Consider the following 18,947-nt stretch of genomic DNA (forward strand, 5'->3'; position numbering starts at 1 on the left):
AGAAATAAAAAACAAAACTTTCATGTAATTTTTGTTACAACTGCAAACTGATTTAAATGTACAGCAATCTCTGTGAAGGAGAATGGGATTATTAAAGTTCAGAGGGAGTTTACGAGTAATGTTTCCTTTATTTTAAAATAAAGTACACAGTCATCTTTCTGCTGAGTAATTCAAAATAAGCATTTCAAGAGAGGTTGTAAATAACACTTGAATTTTTTTATTCGCCAAAAAAAAATTTTTCTATACATTTATTAGTGTGGTTATATACACTTCATTTTTTTGACGTAACATAAGCTAAGCAAACCTAAATGAAAACAAATCACTAATTTTACCAGAAGATTTCTGGATTTTAAAAATCATATAAATTTGAATACTTTAGAAACACTCTTAAGGATATTTCTATACAGTGATTACGTTGCTGAGAAAACAATAGAACTATATATGTAACAGATGAAAAGGATTGATTTTTAAAAGTTCAGTCATTTTTAAAAAGGTTTATAGCTAGTCATAACTTTGGACCACAACAGTCAATAAATACACTGTCTAGAAGTCTATTAATAATTATGTAATTTTATGTTCATATATACAAATGGCTTTTTTAAAATTTACAACTAAAAGGTCCAACTTTTACTTATTTGGTCTTACTGAATAAAACTCAGACAACATATGGTTTTTCTACATCAAGTGAGTTAAGATCTCAGCTAGAAGCCTCAACTCTGGCTCTGACAATAGTACAACTGTGGTCAATTAACATTTTTAATCTGTATGTATACCCACCTAATTGAGATGTTATTGAGTTCTACATGATACAGAACTAGAATCTCTGGCAGGAAGACAAACTTGTTTTTGTAATAAAGTTAAACTGGTACACAGCCATGCTCATTTGTTTACTGTCTCTTGCTGCTTTTGTACTGGGTATTGTGACAGAAACTGTTTGGCCCACAAAGCCTAAAATATTTACTAATTCACCCTTAGGAAAAGTTTGCTGATCTCTGGTAATATGGCATGTAAAGTGCTAAGCATATAAACCACTATATAGTTAGACTTCAATAAACATATACTAGTATACTTATACCCACATAATTATCATCAAACATATACACACCTTTTACAAGACTGTACTTTTTTTGACAGATTAAAAAAAAAAGCAGTATTTACCTGCACCATGGCAACAAGGTTCTGTAAGTGTCTAAGTTTCAGTTTTGCAGCCATAAGCTTCTGGATCTTATGTTCAAATTCAGCATCTTCAGGAGTCTCAATGACCAGGCTGCTGCTGTGACTAGACAGTGAAGCTCCACTGAGGGCCTCATCTTCTGCTTCCTCCTCCTCCTCCTCCTCCTCCTCCTCATCTTGACCTTGTGCGACAGGCATCTCTTGTTCTCCTTCTCTATTGTATTGACAATCTGCTGAAAATATGCATCAGTGAAATCAGTAACTTAATGAACTTAAGAGCTCTAAAGAAAGAAAATCCACTTACGAAGAACATGGTACAAGTGTCTATGAATAGAGCCAATCATACCTGAAGGAGGAGGCATTTTTAGAGCCCTTATGTTGGCAGCAGACCTGTTGTTAATTTCACAGTTAGAATTAACAGCTCGCCCATCTCTATTGTTAGAAACACACTGTGCATTAGAATTACTATTTACTTCATTCCAGGTGGCAGCTACTTGTGGATTTCTGAAAGGAAGGAAAACAACCTCAAGTTACTTAAAGGAAAAAAATACATGTAATATTAAAAAATCAAAGTTTTAGAACTACTAATAAAATAATTCCAAACTATGAACGTCATTGGCTATTTCCCCATTTAATTTCATCTTTTAAATAAATGGCTCCTGCATTTCACTAGCTTCAGCTATCCAGAAATTTAAGAAGAAAAATATCTTAAATAAAAATTACAACAAAAAAAATTAAAATTACACCAAAAAATAAAGATGCAGGAAAATTAGAAGTTACATACTTCTTATAATTAACTTATATTTGATGTAACAAACAGCAAATTTACTGACCTTCTGTACTCAATACATCCCTATTTGCTCTTCTTTACAGGACAAGTTAAGATTACCCTGAACAAACAGCAGACTTACAGGAGAAAAGCTTAAGTAAAATGCAAACAGTAAGTACTCCACTGAGGGTTTTCTGTTCTATATTAAAAGTACTGTTAGAATGAATATGTTAGAAAAGCAAAAAAAGTTCTTACCGAATGTTAGTAACAGGTTCAGAGTTTTCATGCTCGGAATCATATTCCGACTCTTCAGTATCTTCTTCTTTTGTGTTTTCATTCACAGCATCTGTCATCATATCTGATGTTTGCTCATAATAATGAACTAATTCTCTTAGTTCATTCAACCTCTTTCGAACTTCATTTAACTTCCTGATAAACAATAAATATATACAAATTAACACCCATTTTAGTAAAATAAACTATTTCCATACAGTAGCAGCCAACACATACAAATGTTAAACTCAGTCAAATACCCAGGGTATGAGACTACAATGAATTTAATTTCAAGTACGGGTTATTCAAAATCTCATCACCTTATATCTGAACAGGCAAAAATGTACAGACAAAAATTAAGAAATTCTCCTTAAACTGCTCACTTTAAACATGTACAAACATTAACAGCTTAAATCTTAATGTCAAAGATATTCCTAGGTTTCTTAATAAGTATCAATAATGTGAAGTACTAAATATTCCATTTAAATAGTACCTCTCAGGCAAATACGATATACAGGGATTACTGAGCATTTACAGAAGATTCTCAATTTGTCTACAATATATAGAGATCTATAAAGTATGTCACATTTAATAATAATTAGGTTGTTGAGTTCTTACTGAATTCCAGGAATAATGCCAATAGTTTTTAATACTTAAAACACCTTTATGATCAAATATATTATGCCAGACAAAGAAAAAGGCTTAGTGAGGATACTATTTGTCCACAGTCACACAGCCTTGTGAAATATAACTTCAAGGCTATCTGACTCCATAGTCTGGGCTAAAATACACAGCTCTTTTAACTGCAGTCCCTTCACTTGTAAAATAGGAATATAGTATGTACTGCTGGGCTCGCTCACTCAGTCTTGTCTGACTCTTTGTGACACTATGGACTGTAGCCCACCAGGCTCCTCTGTCGGAATTTTCCAGGCAAGAATACTGGAGCAGGTTGCCATGCCCTCTTTCAGGAGGTCTTCCCAACCCAGGGATCAAACCTGCATCTCTTGCCTCTCCTGCACTGGCAGGTTGATTCTCTACCACTGTGCCACCTGAGAAGACCCCAGGAATACATTAGCTCACAGAAATTACATTTCTCTAGGATAACTCAAAAACACATGTATAATACACACACTTACTCTTCCACTGTATCACTTAAGAATGTTTATCATATTAAATTCAGTTTTTCCAGAATTTTCAACAAAAAACCCCAAATTTGACCCTATGATTCAACTAAAATCTATGTAAACAATGTGCGTAGAAATTATTTACTGGAGTTTTTCAGTTGGATTTAGGTGGCCTTCATTTTCATTCTGATTCTGAGAAACTAAAGCAGCAGCAGGATAAGGAACAGATGGCGTGAGGTTATTGGATTCTCCATTGACCACTGGTGTTAAGACTACAGGAGCAGAGGGAGCTGTGGTTGTACTTCTCTGATCCACAGTCCTTTGTGGAGAGGCTGAAGAAGGTACAACTACCAAAAAAAAAAAAAAAAAAAAAGCCAGGTAACATACATAAATATAGCATCAAAAAACACATTCACACTTTGCTTGGATAAAGAAAAATGAAAACTAAAAGTCATTAACATCTTAAATTCTGCAGCTTTAAAATGTAAAACTTAAGCATATAACATCCAGGCTACTTGTTTATTAACAAGTCCCTCAACCAACCAGAGTTAAAACAGAAAGGAAAGAAGAACAGGAAGACAAGATGGAAATCAACAAGGACTATGATAGTCTACCTTGAAAAAGTAACATGAGTGCTTCTCAGATCAATCTGGTTCTAGGTTAAGTTAACGCAGCCACTGTGTACGATGTGCAGCCCACCAGCTACAGGTTTAGGGGGCAGCCCTGGCTGATCAGGTCCCTGAGAATGTTCCACTCCAGAGGGATTCTATCTGGTCTCCAAGATGGAACTCTTCTTGTTCCAAAACATAAACCAAAATTGTTAAAAGTGACTGTGGTACATTACACCATGAAATGTAATAAGATTTTCTAATTGGTTGATGGCTAATCCTCTTCAGCTCTTGAACTGCATTGTAATTACTCTTCTGTCCACACAGATCAGACAAAGATATCTTATGCTTTCAAGCACAATGAATGAAGACTAAGAATCTTCGTGCTTCTCTCTCTCCTACCACTCTAAGCTATTATCATTTATCTTTCTCACAATGACAACCATCATTTGTTGCCCACATTATCACCTGCTACAGCTGGTTTCCAATAGTCTTTTCTTTCTATTCCTTGACTGTTTTACCTTTTGCTGCTGCTTTCACGAGCTTTTTCCCAGAGAAAAATATCATTTTTTAGTCTCAGTAGACAGAGTGTTCCTTTCTTTATATATATAAAACTGACCACAAGACTCTGAGTACAACTTCTGAAAAACTTAAAGACGTTTTTCTTGGTTATGATCATCAGTTTAGGAAGAATAAGCATTGGGATTGGATTACACTCTGGAGGAGGGGGAGGAGTAGCTCAAGTTGGGGGAAAGAGAAGAGTGTGTTTCAGGGTGGAAATAGTACACTTCTTTGAGGGTGGCAGAGAATTAGGTTGAAGAACAAGGAACAGGGATCCAGAGGTGGATCAGACAGCAGCTGAAATGCTAGAGAATAACGGGGTTGACCCTGCCAATTCCAATTTCCAATGTACAGCTCCTACTATCAACTGAGGAAGAGGCAGTGACCAGACTTGGAGAAGGATGAGGTTAAATGAAGACAAAGAAACTAGATCTCAATTAGACAAAGGCAAGTAAAACATCTGAGGTCGGAAAAGACAGTTTCTACAGTATAACTGAGATGACCATTGGTTTTCTTATATAACTAACTAGTTATAAATCAATATAAATAACTAGTACAATCAGCCCTCCGTATCCAAGAGATTTGCAGATTTAACAAAAAGCTGACAGGAAATATTCAGGAAAAAAAAAAAAAAACGTGAATCTGCAGCATGCTGGTTGACTGTTTACACAGCATTGACATTGTATTACGTATTGTAAGTAACCCAGAGATGATTTCAAGTACTGGAAGAGGTGCTTAGGTTATATGTAAATTCTATGCCATTTTAGATAAGGGACTTAAGCACCCTCACATTTTGTTATCTGTGGAGGGTGTGGGTGGGAGTACTGGCACCAATCCCCCCATGGATACTAAGAGATGGTTGTATAATTATTTAACCTAGTATATTAAGCTATATAATATAGCTTATAGCTGTATAAGCTATATAATATAGTAATACAGTAAGTATAACTAGGCTGACTGTATTCCTTTTCTATTCCCACCTGAGATGACTATTTCTATATTTCAAAAACTGTGGTGTTTGGAACTTTCTGCACTAAGTAAGTTTTTCATATCTCAGTTTTTTTCATATAAATACTTCCTAAATCTGTTTCATAATTTTAAAACAAATGTAGTAATCTGGCTGTTTTTCTTTAAGGAAAAATTTTGGATATGCTAAGAAATGCAGCATTACTATGTCCAAGTATCTAAGCACTTTGATATTTTTCCCTTTCTAAAATGCTACCAATTTTTCAAGCCCAAATTCATCTTTTATTTTAAATTTTATAGAACATATGTACCATCTATTTGGCTCTACATTACATTGCTTTATTACTCAAAAATGTTTCACATACAAGTTCTATTTCACCACAAAAATTACAATTTTCTTGAGTAACTATGCATTCATTCGTTCATCAAATATTTACAAAGTAATTACTACACGTTGACATATATACTTATGTGTCCTCTACTCACTGCTAAGTCAGATTTACTTACATGATGAATTGTTCAAATGCTGATCTCGAAGTGTATGAAGTTCTCCAAGCAGTTTGTCCATTTTTTGTTTCTTTTCTTGTAACACTCTCATCTTGCTAAAAAGTTGGACTTTCTCATCAGGTAAATGCTCTGAAACTGATGGATTTCTGCTCTGAGAAATCTCCCTAGTTAATGAAAGACTTTCTGCTTGTCTTCTATTGTCTGGAACAGCTGGAGGCTTATTAAAAAAAAAAGAAGAAGAAAAATAAAGGCAATTCAAGGCTGCATTCTCATTTTAAAGATGTGTAAATATTCTTTATAAAAAGAGATAAACATCTGTGCAGGTTGTGCTGCTGGGTAAGCATATGTCTTTCCTTTTCCCCAATTACATAGAGTTTCCTGATGTGCCACTATATATACTGTGATATATACTGTTTTATAGACACAAATAACTACACAGTGGCGATTTCTGGATGTTATTACCTGGATCTAAATTAAGTGCTAGAAATGCCACATTTTATACAGAATAAACCTTCAGAAATCTCATCCTCTCTCTTGCCATCTTTTTAGAATCACCATCATGAACTTCTTTACCTATCAGTTTTTCCTAACACTTCTTTCCTATTAAAAAAAAATTAATGAAATATTTATGAAACGTAAATCCACAAAGGATTAGGGAATCATATAATGAATAACCACCACCGACTTTAGTCCAGTTTCAATATTTAATATTAAGATGTTACAGGAAAAACCCCAACAAACTTTTTGACTAACTCAATACTTTGCCACATTCACATCAATTCTTTAAGAGAAATATTATGGATATAATATTAAAGCTAAAGCTTTATATGTACAAAACCTCAACTAATTACTCTCTCAAGAGATAACCACAATCTGGAATTGGACATCTACCATTCTCATACATGTTTTTATTTTGTAATACCTATGTATGTATCCATAAAAAATATGCACTCATTACACATTTTAAAAGATAAGCTAAGTGGTATCCTTCTTAAACATTCATTTTCATTCATTAGCTTTGGTTCATTTACTGTAACTGGCTATGGGATTTCATTCTGTGTATATCATAATTTATTAACCCATTTTCCGGTTCATGGACATTTAGATTGTTTCTGCTTTGCTATTAATACAATGCTGCCATGAACATTCTTGTATGTATCTCCTTTTGAATATCTGAGTTTCTCCAAGGTGAGCCACTGCAGGGTCACCAGAGAAAATGTACTAGATACTGCTAAATAACTCTCCAAAGTAGCTGAAACTCTCCAAAGTAGCTGGGTCATTTTAAGTTGGTCAGCAGACAGGAGATAATGCACTGTCAATACTCATTTCCAGTGGAGAGAGATTAATTTACCCTTTCATATTCAAGGCCCACAGACTGAAAATTTTCATTTATATCATTATTTACAAAGGTCATCAAATTATAACTTATTAACTCTAAAATTAAACTTTAGAACGTCCTTGTTAGTAAAACACTGCAAAAACACAGATTCACAATAACAGTTGTGACTATACAATCTTTAAGGTAAAATAAGAATGTGTCATCTAGAAGCATACAAAGGGGAAGTTTCACTCATCACTACATTTAAAGGAGGTATTTCCTCTAATTTAGTGTTTCCCAAAGTATAGTCCCAAGATGTCCAGCAGTGGAATAGCACAGCAGGATGCCCATCTCAAATGTGCGAATCAAAACAATTTTGAAAGTAGAGTGTCACACTGACCAGAAATCTACAATTTCTAACAATCATGCTGCGTGACATCTATGCTTGGTAAAGTCTGAGAAGCACTGCTTTCATTAATGTGATTTTAAATCCAGTACATCAAAATAATGAAGTGCCTCCATAAGAATCACAGCAATCAGATACCTGAGAATCACGAAGCTGATTATGAAAATGCTGAATTAAATCATTCAATTCTTCATTTAGTTCAGAGGTGATGCTGACTCCAGACAGGCTACCTGTAGTTTCTGTTACAATTAGAAAGAAAATTAACAACTATTCATTAAAGCAAATAAATGAAAACAACACTTTTACTTCTGAGAAGCTAAAAATAAATTGGAAGGGGGTGTGCTTAGTCACTCAGTCGTGTCTGACTCTTTGTGACTCCATGGATTGTACCACGCCAGGCTCCTCTGTTCATGGGATTTCCCAGGCAAGAATACTAGAGTGGGCTGCCATTTCCTTCTCCAGGGGATCTTCCTGACCCAGGGATCAAACCCACGTCTCCTGCATTGCAGGCAGATTCCTCACCATCTGAGCAACCTGTGAAGCCCAAATTAAGGAGAAGGGGGGTTTAAAAATGTCACTTAATGTAAGTTGGAACTAGTTAACGCTTATCTGCCAACTAATCATTTTATGCTTCCATCTAACCTGAAATAAAGGAAAACTCACAAAACTCTAGTATTGTGGCTCAACTCTTTCTGTCCCAACAGTCAAGAAGGGAAACTGCTACATCTCAATTAAGAAAAAGGACTCAACACAGTTCTAATGAGGTGGATGAACCTATAGCCTATTATACAGAGTGAAGTAAGTCAGAAAGAGAAAAACAAATATATATTAACACATATATATGGAATCTAGAAAGATGGTACTGATGAATCTATTTGCAGGGCAGCAATGGAGAGAGACATAGAGAAGACTTATGCACAAGGGTGGGAGGGGAGGGGAAGGAAGGAGGGGATGAGGTGAATGGAGGGAGTACCATGGAAGCACAGACACCACCATATGTCAAACAGACAGCCAACAGAAATTTGTTGGTACGCCTCAGGGAACTCCAACTGGGGCTCTGTAACAACCTAGAGGGGTGGGAAAGGGTGGGAGGTGGAAAGGAGGTTCTTGAGGGAGGGGACATATGTACACCTATAGCTAATTCATGTTGATGTATGGCAGAAATCAAACCAATGCTGTAAAGCATTTATCCTTCAATTAAAAATCATTTTTTTAAAGGGGAAAAATAATAGGGACTCAACAGAGTCGGGGTGCAAGCAGGTCTACCAAATTGGGCTGGAAAAGTGGCAGGGAAAGTGGTGAGTCTGAAAAAGCCCAGCTGATTCTCACCAGCCTCAATCCCTACCTCACCCAACAAAATCAGTGCTCTATACAGGGGTTGGCAAACTTTTCCTAAAGATTCAGATAGTAAATATGTTAGGCTCTGTGGAAATACATTACTTGTCTCAACTACCCAATTCTGCCTTTGCAGGGCAAAAGCAACTATATATAATACATAAACAGATGAACATGGCTATGTTCCATGAAACTTTATTTCGGGCCAGTTTGCTGACTTCTACAATAGAACAGGTAATTTATTGAAGCACTTGCTTGTCATACAAGCTATACTAAAAGACCCCAGTTTTTATCTTCGTTAGGCAGTATTCCCAAGGCAGTATTCTGATGACAATTTTGAGAATAGTTACTGCTCTGCTACTCACTCAACCATGGTTATCTTTCCAGCTCTAAAAGATACTATAAACTATTTCTGTTTTGAAGGAAACTATTAGCTTTTTCAATGAGAAATTAGAATTTCAGGGCAGGATAATATCCCATGTATCTAGTCCAAACTATTTGAAAAAAATAAATTAGAGTCTAGGATAACATACAAGTTAGTTAACTGATGAAAGGGAAACTCTTTCCCATGAAAATCATGTTGCCTCTCTTCTAGACCAGAGAATTAATTATTGTTAAGCTTGTTTTTCCATCAGTATTCTCCTGCAAAATCTCGTAAGTGCAAGAGTAAAACTGTCTTCAATCATTAACCTAAAATTCTTTTTGAACTAGTACAAAAAATAAATTCAAATTTAAATTCCTGTCCATTCTCCTCTTGGTCCCAGACTCATAATAGTACAGTAAAAAAAAGAAAAAAAAATTACTTGCTTACTACAAGGGAAAAATAGGGATGAAGATTTGCATAATTATAATTGTATACTATACCATATATACACAACTATATATATATGGTATATTCTATACTATATATAATTACTATGAAAGAGTAAGTTAACTTACAAGTCATAAAAATTTCCTATGAAAATGGAAAATTAAATTATGAACAACAGTGATCAGAAGGTTGAGCCAATGGGCTCGGTGTAGACAGCATGATAAACTGAATAACAACAGCATAACTACAGTAAGAACCTAAAATGGAGAGCCCACAGGAGATAAATTATTATTAGACTGGGACGACACACTACAACAAATTAGACCTAGTTTTCCTGAGTTCTAAAAAGTAACAATTTGTTTTTGACTTACTAAGAAATTAAACACAGGTTTGAAGGTAATGAGAAGAACTATAAGGTTAGATTCAATACCAAAGAACTCAATACTATTTCCATCTAAGTGATACAGGACTCTGAGGAAAGAAGGAAGAAAGGAAAGACCCTTTCGGAGTCTCAGGGAGACTGGATAGGATACAAATTTAGTTCAAAGGAACTAGTGCATACAATTGGGTACCTTACGGATACAATAGTGAAGCTAAAGAAGCTTACATTTATCTACTGCCTCACTTAAAGTTTTAACCCTTCCTTGGCAGGCAAGCAAAGTATAGCAATCCTAGCTGAATTAAGTACAAAACACAAAAATAAAAGCAACAAGAACCCTATCAATCTGAGGTGCAAAAACAGAACGACAGCCCGTCCCATTACCTCTCATGGGTACTCTCGGATGCAGAGGTGAACGAGCCGGCTGTCTGCCTGGTGCAGTATGATGGCCAGGAGCTTTCTCTGCAACCTTTTCTGCATAACCGGAGAAAAGCACAGGACAGAGTAAGACTTACAAGTAGGTTTCTAAACTAGGCAACAATCCTAGATCTGGTTATATAACAACCAGCATCTACCCTGCAATCCCATCATTGCTTACTGGGCCTCACGTATAAAAACAACACCCTAAGACAGCAGCATACCAGAGTCACCCATCACAGCAATAGCTTGCTCGGCTTTATGCTGCAGGGCAAGGAGCGCAGCCTGTCGTCCCTGCAGAGCTCTCAGCTGCTCCTGCTGCTGTAACATCCTTTTTAATAAATCATGCTGTTTCTTCAAATTTTCTATCTCTTCCATAGGCTCCTGCTGAGGATCTCTGGCCTGAAAAATAAGACCAACAACACTTAAATCTATTAAAATATATGCTCATGAGTCAACTATCAATGGTAAAATACAAACATAGATAATAAACTTGTACTACATATACAACCCTAGATACAGACTTGAAAGGGAAAAAAAGAAAATGATGACACAGAGACAGCCTGTCAAGTTAAGAATTAGGTAGTTAAGTAATTTCAAGGTAAAAGACCATATGCATAGACTTAGCATGAAGAATTAACAAAAGGAAAACAAAGGAAGAGGCTTACAAAAAGAAAAACGGTCAAGAAGGCAAAAGGAGCTACACACAGAAACAGACACATGCACATGTGCGCGCATGTGCACGCACACACACACACACAAAGAATGAGATCCAAGTCTTATAGAAAAGGAGAAGCACATTATACCAGGTTAATGCCCCAAAAGTAGCCCTAAAAAAGCCCAGACCAAAAAAATGTTCTGCCCCACTCCTAGAAGGGATGTTTAAACCCAAAAAAACCAACAGATGAAAATTTGTTAAATTTTTATTTGATTTTTAAAATGCATTTTTATTTGATTATCTGATGTGAAAGGCTTTAATTTACTTGTATCACTTCATATAAACATACAATAAAGAAAAATGTTTTTTTCTTTTAAAAGATGCTCCTTTAGATGAGTCCGAGAACACAAATTACTTTGAAATTCCCCCTAAAAGATAGCATTTTGCCTAAAAGAGGAACAGACTGAGTAAGTGTCAATTATAAAGAACTATAAAATTTTAAATATTAATCTTCAACCCATTCAAATGTAACTCAACCAGAAATATTATGGTCAATTAATCAGAGACAAATTTAAGTGCAACTTGGAAACAATAAAATTTTAAGTCAAATTATGCACGAAATTATACCATAATGGTATTTTTCATCATTGATTTGCCTTTTAAAATTTTTATAGCTTAAAAGTGTAATGATTTTACCTAATATTTACATAAAGTAATTCTATCAGCTTAGAAACAGTCAATTTTAAATTTGTATTGCTATCAAATTTTTGTTGGGGTTATTTATAGACTTTAAATGAATGACCTCCCTTGGCCCTGACTAAAGTTACCAAGAAGAATAAAGAAGCTCAATGATCTCTTTGGAAAATAAAAATGCACTGATCTGTTTTCCCTATGTACATTTAATTCCAGGAGAAATTAAGGAGAACACAAATGGCTCTAGAGAAGTTTCCTTCTGGGTGACATTCCTTATCAATACTTTGCAAAAACTTCTTCTCTTTACCTCCCCAAGGAGAACTCATCAGTAATCTGAGTCAGAATGAGTAACCATGTAACTTAGCAAGCAATAAAAGTACATGGCTCAGAATTAAGAACTCAAAGAAATGAAGATCAAATAATAAGTAGAAGACTGCAGTCAGAATTTTTGATGAATGTATCAGAGAAGCCAGGTCAGTGCTCTATCTAGCATGAACATGGAAGAGAAATAACACATCTTGGTTAAGCTACTATTTCCTGGAGAATTCCCAGTAAACTGAACCCATTTTCAAATCAACAGTTTACTCAGTTCTCTCCCATCCAACACAAATGGAGTTACTCTGTTAACATTATATTCATTCCTATAAAAAGTCATCTTCTTAGTTGCTCAATTCAAGATTGTTTACATCTTGTAAAATAATTTGAAAGGTGAGAGAAAACTATGAATCTGAGATAGCAAGTCATCTCAGATCTAATCCAAATTAATTTCATCGAAAAGTCAAAGTGAAAGTCACTCAGTCATGTCCGACTCTTTGCAACCCCATGGTCTATACAGTCCATGGAATTCTCCAGGCCAGAATACTGGAGTGGGTAGCCTTTGCCTTCTCCAGGGGATCTTCCCAACGCAGGGATCAAACCCAGATCTCAAACCCAGGTCTCCTGCATTGCAGGCAGATTCTTTACCAGCTGAGCCACAAGGGAAGCAATTTCATCAAAGTCACTGGTAAAATATAAACCAGATGCAATTAGGTACAGATTTCAATTGGAAAGACTCAGAGAAATATCTCCAGATTGACATTAATCAAATAGTCCAACAAAGCATCAATGGTAAATAACTAAGAAAAGAAACATTACACATATTAAGAAAAAAATTCATCTAGGAAAAAACAAAAATCAAGAATCCACTATCTCCATCTAACTCATAATTTCCTCATCTCTTAAAATTAGATTAAAGAATTTACTAAACAATTTAATATCAAGGTTTCTTACCCAAATTACATCCTTAGCTTATGTCTTAAGTACTGAGAACTCTCTCTGAAGAAACATAATCTGGCTTGGGAGACAAATCTAGCCCACATGAAATAATCAGAAATGATAAAAAAAATAATAATAATAGCAAAAAGTGGGTAGATGGCATTTTGAAAAGCTTATGAATTCTCTAAGAAGTGAGATTAAGTGTGGGGAGAAGATGAGTGTGGGAAAACAATGAAAGCATTCTGGGAAGGCTTTTTAAAAAAATTATGCAATGATATCATGTCTATAAAATATTTCAAGAAATAGACTCTGCCCTTGTAGGCAACTCAAGAATATCAATTATTTCCTATTAAGCTGCAATTCCCAAGGTTGCTTTAAGCTTGGAACCTCGGTTAAGACACCAACGTCTTCCCCCTAATCTTGTAACAGAATACTACATTTTGAAAGATGCTAAAGAGGGAAGGAAGGAAGGTGGGGGGTGGACAGCAGGCTCTGCATAGCAGAGAGAGGATGAAGACAGTCAGTGGGAACTGGGGCTTTTTTAAAAGAAACTGAAATCACTTTATGAACAGAGTACTGACAGAACTACCATAGGGTGGCCCTAAGAATCAAAAGATTAAAAAGAAGCAAATTAAAATAAACTCCAAAAAAGAAGTTCAAGAGAAAATCATATTCATTTATAAGGTCATTATTCAAAGAAACTTAAAAACAGAACAATAGCTTTTAAAAGCAAACATAATGCCTTAAGGAAAAAAGCTAGCAGATACTATGCTATAGTAATTGTCAACTCAAGTTCTGCTTGTTGCTATTCAAAGACTTCAGAAGAAAGGAATATTAAGTTCTAAATGATATCTATTTTCCCCCATTCACCTTTTCTCCTCCAATGCTACTAGTTTTAAAAATAATCAGCTACTTTACTCTTCTGTTGAACATTTTATAGTAAGATCACTATGTTGTTGCTGTTTAGTGGCTAAGTCGCATCCAACTCTTTTGCGACTCCTTGGACTGTAGTCCGCCAGGCTCCTCTGTCTATGGGATTCTCCAAGCAAGAATACCAGAGTGGGTTGCCATTTCCTTCTCCAGAGGATATTCCCAATCCAGGGATCAAACCTCTGTCGCCTGCACTGGCAGGCACATTCTCTACCTCTGAGCTACCAGGGAATCTCAGCTGGTTTGAAACCATATCTTCAAAACCTTGGGGGAGGTGGGGTGGGACACCAAAATAATTAGAGGTTAAGTTCAGTCATTTTAATTTTTTTTGTCACTTTTAAACAGCCACAAAAAATATAAAATATGTACATAACAGATAAAGACTAATCCTAGGTAATAAGCTAGTAAGAAAACATATGAAATTGGTCTTATCTATACTCAATTATTAAAATAGTACTGTACTCTGTCAAATGGATAGGAGCACTTTTACAAATGCTATTTTTTATTCAAACTGTTTTAAGTGGAGCTACACAAATAGTTGTCTTTAAACCCTTCCTGAATGTCTTGATGCAAATCATGGAAAATTTCTAAAGAAAGAACATTTAGAGCAAACACTGGAGAAAAAAGGAGCAAAAACATTAGGAAACAAGCACTGACTAATAAAATATTTTCCTAAAAAAAAAAAAAAAAAGAAGAAGAAGGGAAGGGATTTCCAACGGGAAGAAAAATATAAACCAAAAACACTATAAAAATATTTCATTCTTAAAAAAAAAAAACAGGAAAGCTAACAGCTTGGTCCATTTTTTCTCTCTTTAATCAATGACTAAGGAAATAAGAAAGGATTTTAAAGTATCAATTTAATCCAGACACAAATATTAGAAACAAAAGGCAACTAATGATCAGCATTTAAGAATGTGTTATATTTTGAGTTTTTTCTCAATAGCAAAAACAAAAAGGAAAATGGGTTAAGTTTCAAGTCCTTTGTTAATGCAAATTAAAAACAGCTACCACACATAGTCCACGGAGAGGAGACTAAGAAAGCAGAAAAGAAGAAAAACAGTAAGGGATTTTTACCAATGCATTTTACTAATGCAAATTACTGTACAACTAACCATGTTAATAACATACAAATTTAAAAGTTATGGCAACAACAGAAAAGCAAATAAGGAAGAGGAAATATGAACAAAAGAGGTGCTCATTTAGAGGGTTCCCAAGTTAATATTATAAAGTATACCTTTAAGGGAAATCCACGTTTTCGGCTACATTTCCTATTAGGCCTCAGCTCCCTGTCATTCTCAGGAGGTCTGTCACCTTCCCCTTTTGGACTTGTAGTAACGTCAATGTCTGAAACCTGTTCTTGTGAAGCTGAATTCCCTAGTTTGTCCTCAATGCACGGCCGAATTCTCAGACTAAAAGATGCCTCCTTTATTAAATAGTGTAGCATATTAATTTCTTAATACAAACTCCTGTTTAACATACAAGCCAGCCTTGTAAATAAATATAAAAATTTACCAGTCCATGATTTAGAAAATTAATCCACCCTCGCCCCAAGTGGCAATAAAACTTTATAGACTTTTAAATTCCCATAGACTAGACTATTGGCTTATTCTAAATAAGTATCATTTCTTAGGCAATTTCCAAGCTATACAACAATCACTGAAGTATACTTTAACATTTACTGTATGTTACTGATTTTCAAAATGTCCTGATTTTATGCTGAAAGAAAGTCTCATCTTGGTGAACACTATATACACTAGCATATACAGATAAACTATTATAATCAATTATATCAGTTCCCACCCTTCTCAAACACAATTCCTTTATGCACATGCCCCCACCCTTCCATTTCTGCTAGAAGGAAATGTGAGAAAGAAATTATTCCCACACACCACTGTAAACAGAAAAACAATTTTCCCACAGTAGACTGCATTCTTCAACAACCGTTTGGATCAAGCCCCCTGAGTACCTCCTGGTGAAAATAATGGAGAGAAAAAAAAAATTCAAGTTTCCTCTTCGAATCAGGAAGGGCAAGGATGAGAAAGGAGGCAGATAAGAAACTATGCAGGGCAAGGCTGAAAGGAAACAAACCCTCAAGTTCCTAATGCTGGCTAGAAATTGGGAACACACCTCAGAAATAAACGATACACACGGTCTATCCTTTCACAAGAAAGGCGTTACTGACTACAGGGTTTCAAGTTTACTAATGCATTGTTATAGGTGCAGTTGCTAAAATTAAAATGTTTACAAGTATACTAGTTTCATACTACCTTTTATGAAGTGCATTTTACAAATCTTGCCTCAGAGTTCTGAAAATTTCTGATTATTTTCCCAAAAGACAGTATTTTGATACATCTCATTTTGCAAAGTTAAAATTTATATACTTTCCTCACTAAATAAATCCCAAAGTAAATGCTAACCTGTCCCATTTTCAGCTCAGTTTATCAGCCGCCTGGTTTGGCTTCAGTTCTACACTAGCCTGACAAATGTAAATCCTAACAGCCTTCAAATGGGTCCTCAGTGGCAGAGAAACTTGGGAGGCTTTGCCAAAAGATGACATGCCAAGCAATGACACTGTCCTCATGACTAACTACATCTAAAATGAATTTTAACTCTCCCAATGCCTCTTAAAATGAGCAAAGCTGTGCTTAACGATACAAATGAGGAAACCCAGGTTTTCACAAGCTGAAGACCAGAAATTATTAGTCAACCATTAAAACTACTTTTATGCTAATAAAGAAAACTTTTAAATTTCCATGTTCAAAAAGAATATATACAGCATTAACAATCTGAGGGTTTCTTCCCTGAGACAAATTTTTCATTAAGGAATGCCTACAAAAGTATTATTGTGAAAAATAAGGGGAAAGTTTGTATCTTCATTTCCAGCACTTTAATTACTAAAAAGCTGCTTACCGTGGCATCTGAAGCCTCAGACCGCACATCTATGTTTAGCGATGTGCTCTCAGCTACAGAACCAGATCCCACAGCTGAATCTATAGTCCGAACATCCTCCTCCTCATTTTCTCTAGCCTGAAATATTTTAGTGGTATAAATCATACAACTATTAAAAAGGGCAATAAAATGTTACAAGGGATGGCACGATTTTTTTTAAATATATTAACTCCTCTGGGGTGGCAATCACAATGTCATTACCATAGGTACACACTGATGGACTACAAAAATCACTCAGTACATTATGTAAAAAGTTCAAAACTTACAAGAATTTTCTGGAGAAATTTCATATATGACTTTTCTTGTTCCTTAAGGTGATCTATCAGATGAGTGAGGCGCTCAACATTAGCAGATCTTTCATTTTTCTCTACAAGGTCTTCCCTCATGGAACTCGCTTTAGTAATATAATCACGAATCTGAACAAGCCTGCTTACAATCTGCAGGGGAGATATTGGGGGGAATGGGGGGACATGAAAATAAACAGGATGTTAAAATGAGCATAATTTATTAAACAGCAACAACTTTATAGATTTTAATTTCAAATAACCAAAGATACTGCTGGGTTTATTGTATGAATTCATACATGCAAAAGATCTGAACCAAATTTACAATTTAATCAAAACTTAATAGGCAATACTAATAACTCCTATTTCTATTAATTTCAAAATTAGTTTTAATTTACATCACTTGAAAACTTCACTTTATAAAACTGCATATTAAACTTATTTATATAAATTCTTCTAGTGTTTCTTTATAAATTTTAAAAATTAAAATACTTTTAAAACAGAATTATCTTTTCAAATGAATTATATAACCATTTAAAGAAATTTCTACAACAATCTATTAATCACATTACTCCAACTTCTCTTTACTAAAAATTAACAATACAGCATTTCACAGGTGAACAGAAAGTCTTAATTCACCTGACTATGCCACTTCTACAATCATTTTTGTAAAAAGACATTTACACAGTTTTGAATAAACCTGACAGGATTAATGAGCAAAAGTTAAGGAAGTACTTTGCGTGCAAGGTCACTTCAGTCGTGTCCAACTCTTTGCAACCCTATGGCCTGCAGCCCGCCAGGCTCCTCCTGTCTGAGGTATTCTACAGGCAAGAACACTGGATGGCTTGCCATGCCCTCTTCCAGGCGACCTTTCCCACCCAGGCATCAAACCTTGTCTTTCATGACTCCTGCACTGGCAGGTGGATTCGTCACCACTAGTGCCACATGGGAAACCTGGGAAGTACCTTAATTCTACCCAACTGAAATTCCTAAGTGTATAAATATTTTTTAAAATCTTCACACTTCTACTCTGAGGTTTATGAAATAATAAAAGAAATATTATCACCTGGCTGCTCTCCATTGCAGGCTCTCCTCTTCCATCTTCTTCAGAGACTTGACAGTTTTGCAAAAGGTCATTACTTAAAGCAGAAGCAAACAACTCTTTACACTGTGCTGATCCAATCATTTCTCTCTTTTGAGGACTTAGAGCGGCATCTTTGCTCTTGTTAGTATTAATCTGCATAGGCAAAAAGTTGAAGGGCTTTCGGTTCTCACTAAGCTGACGTTTGTTGTTAGCAGCTGTTGCTCTACCTTGAGAATCACTTCCAATGCTTCTCTATACATGAAAGAAAAACCAAATCCCACAAACATTAATCTTTCAAAATTAAAAAAAAAATCCAATGTTCTTAGTCAGCTTCACCATCAGATAATGATTCAGGAGGTATATATAAAAGATCTGTCATAAGACTCAGAGCAGCTTCAGACCTACAAAATTCTTTTAGAAAAATACCAAATTCAATTATCACGTCCTA

General features: G+C 35.2%; 1 protein-coding gene across 24 annotated transcripts in view; it reads right to left on the reverse strand.

Moving 5' to 3' along the window:
* PCM1 (pericentriolar material 1) overlaps nt 1-18,947 on the reverse strand; it is an 84,481-nt gene that overhangs the window by 51,741 nt on the left and 13,793 nt on the right. For 10 of the 24 annotated variants that reach the window (XM_065947332.1, XM_065947343.1, XM_065947338.1 and 7 more), the window contains 11 exons: nt 18,482-18,751; nt 17,398-17,568; nt 17,093-17,209; nt 10,872-11,049; nt 10,615-10,704; nt 7,844-7,944; nt 5,982-6,198; nt 3,485-3,686; nt 2,198-2,371; nt 1,520-1,677; nt 1,159-1,406 (listed from right to left, as the gene is read on the reverse strand). In XM_065947332.1, the coding sequence (XP_065803404.1) occupies nt 1,159-1,406; nt 1,520-1,677; nt 2,198-2,371; nt 3,485-3,686; nt 5,982-6,198; nt 7,844-7,944; nt 10,615-10,704; nt 10,872-11,049; nt 17,093-17,209; nt 17,398-17,568; nt 18,482-18,751 (1,926 nt within the window). The remainder of the gene's footprint in view (nt 1-1,158; nt 1,407-1,519; nt 1,678-2,197; nt 2,372-3,484; nt 3,687-5,981; nt 6,199-7,843; nt 7,945-10,614; nt 10,705-10,871; nt 11,050-17,092; nt 17,210-17,397; nt 17,569-18,481; nt 18,752-18,947) is intronic. The other 14 variants (XM_065947344.1, XM_065947333.1, XM_065947347.1 and 11 more) reach the window with 3 other exon arrangements.

This window comes from Muntiacus reevesi, chromosome 10 (assembly GCF_963930625.1).
Source record: "Muntiacus reevesi chromosome 10, mMunRee1.1, whole genome shotgun sequence".
Lineage (NCBI taxonomy): Eukaryota > Metazoa > Chordata > Mammalia > Artiodactyla > Cervidae > Muntiacus > Muntiacus reevesi.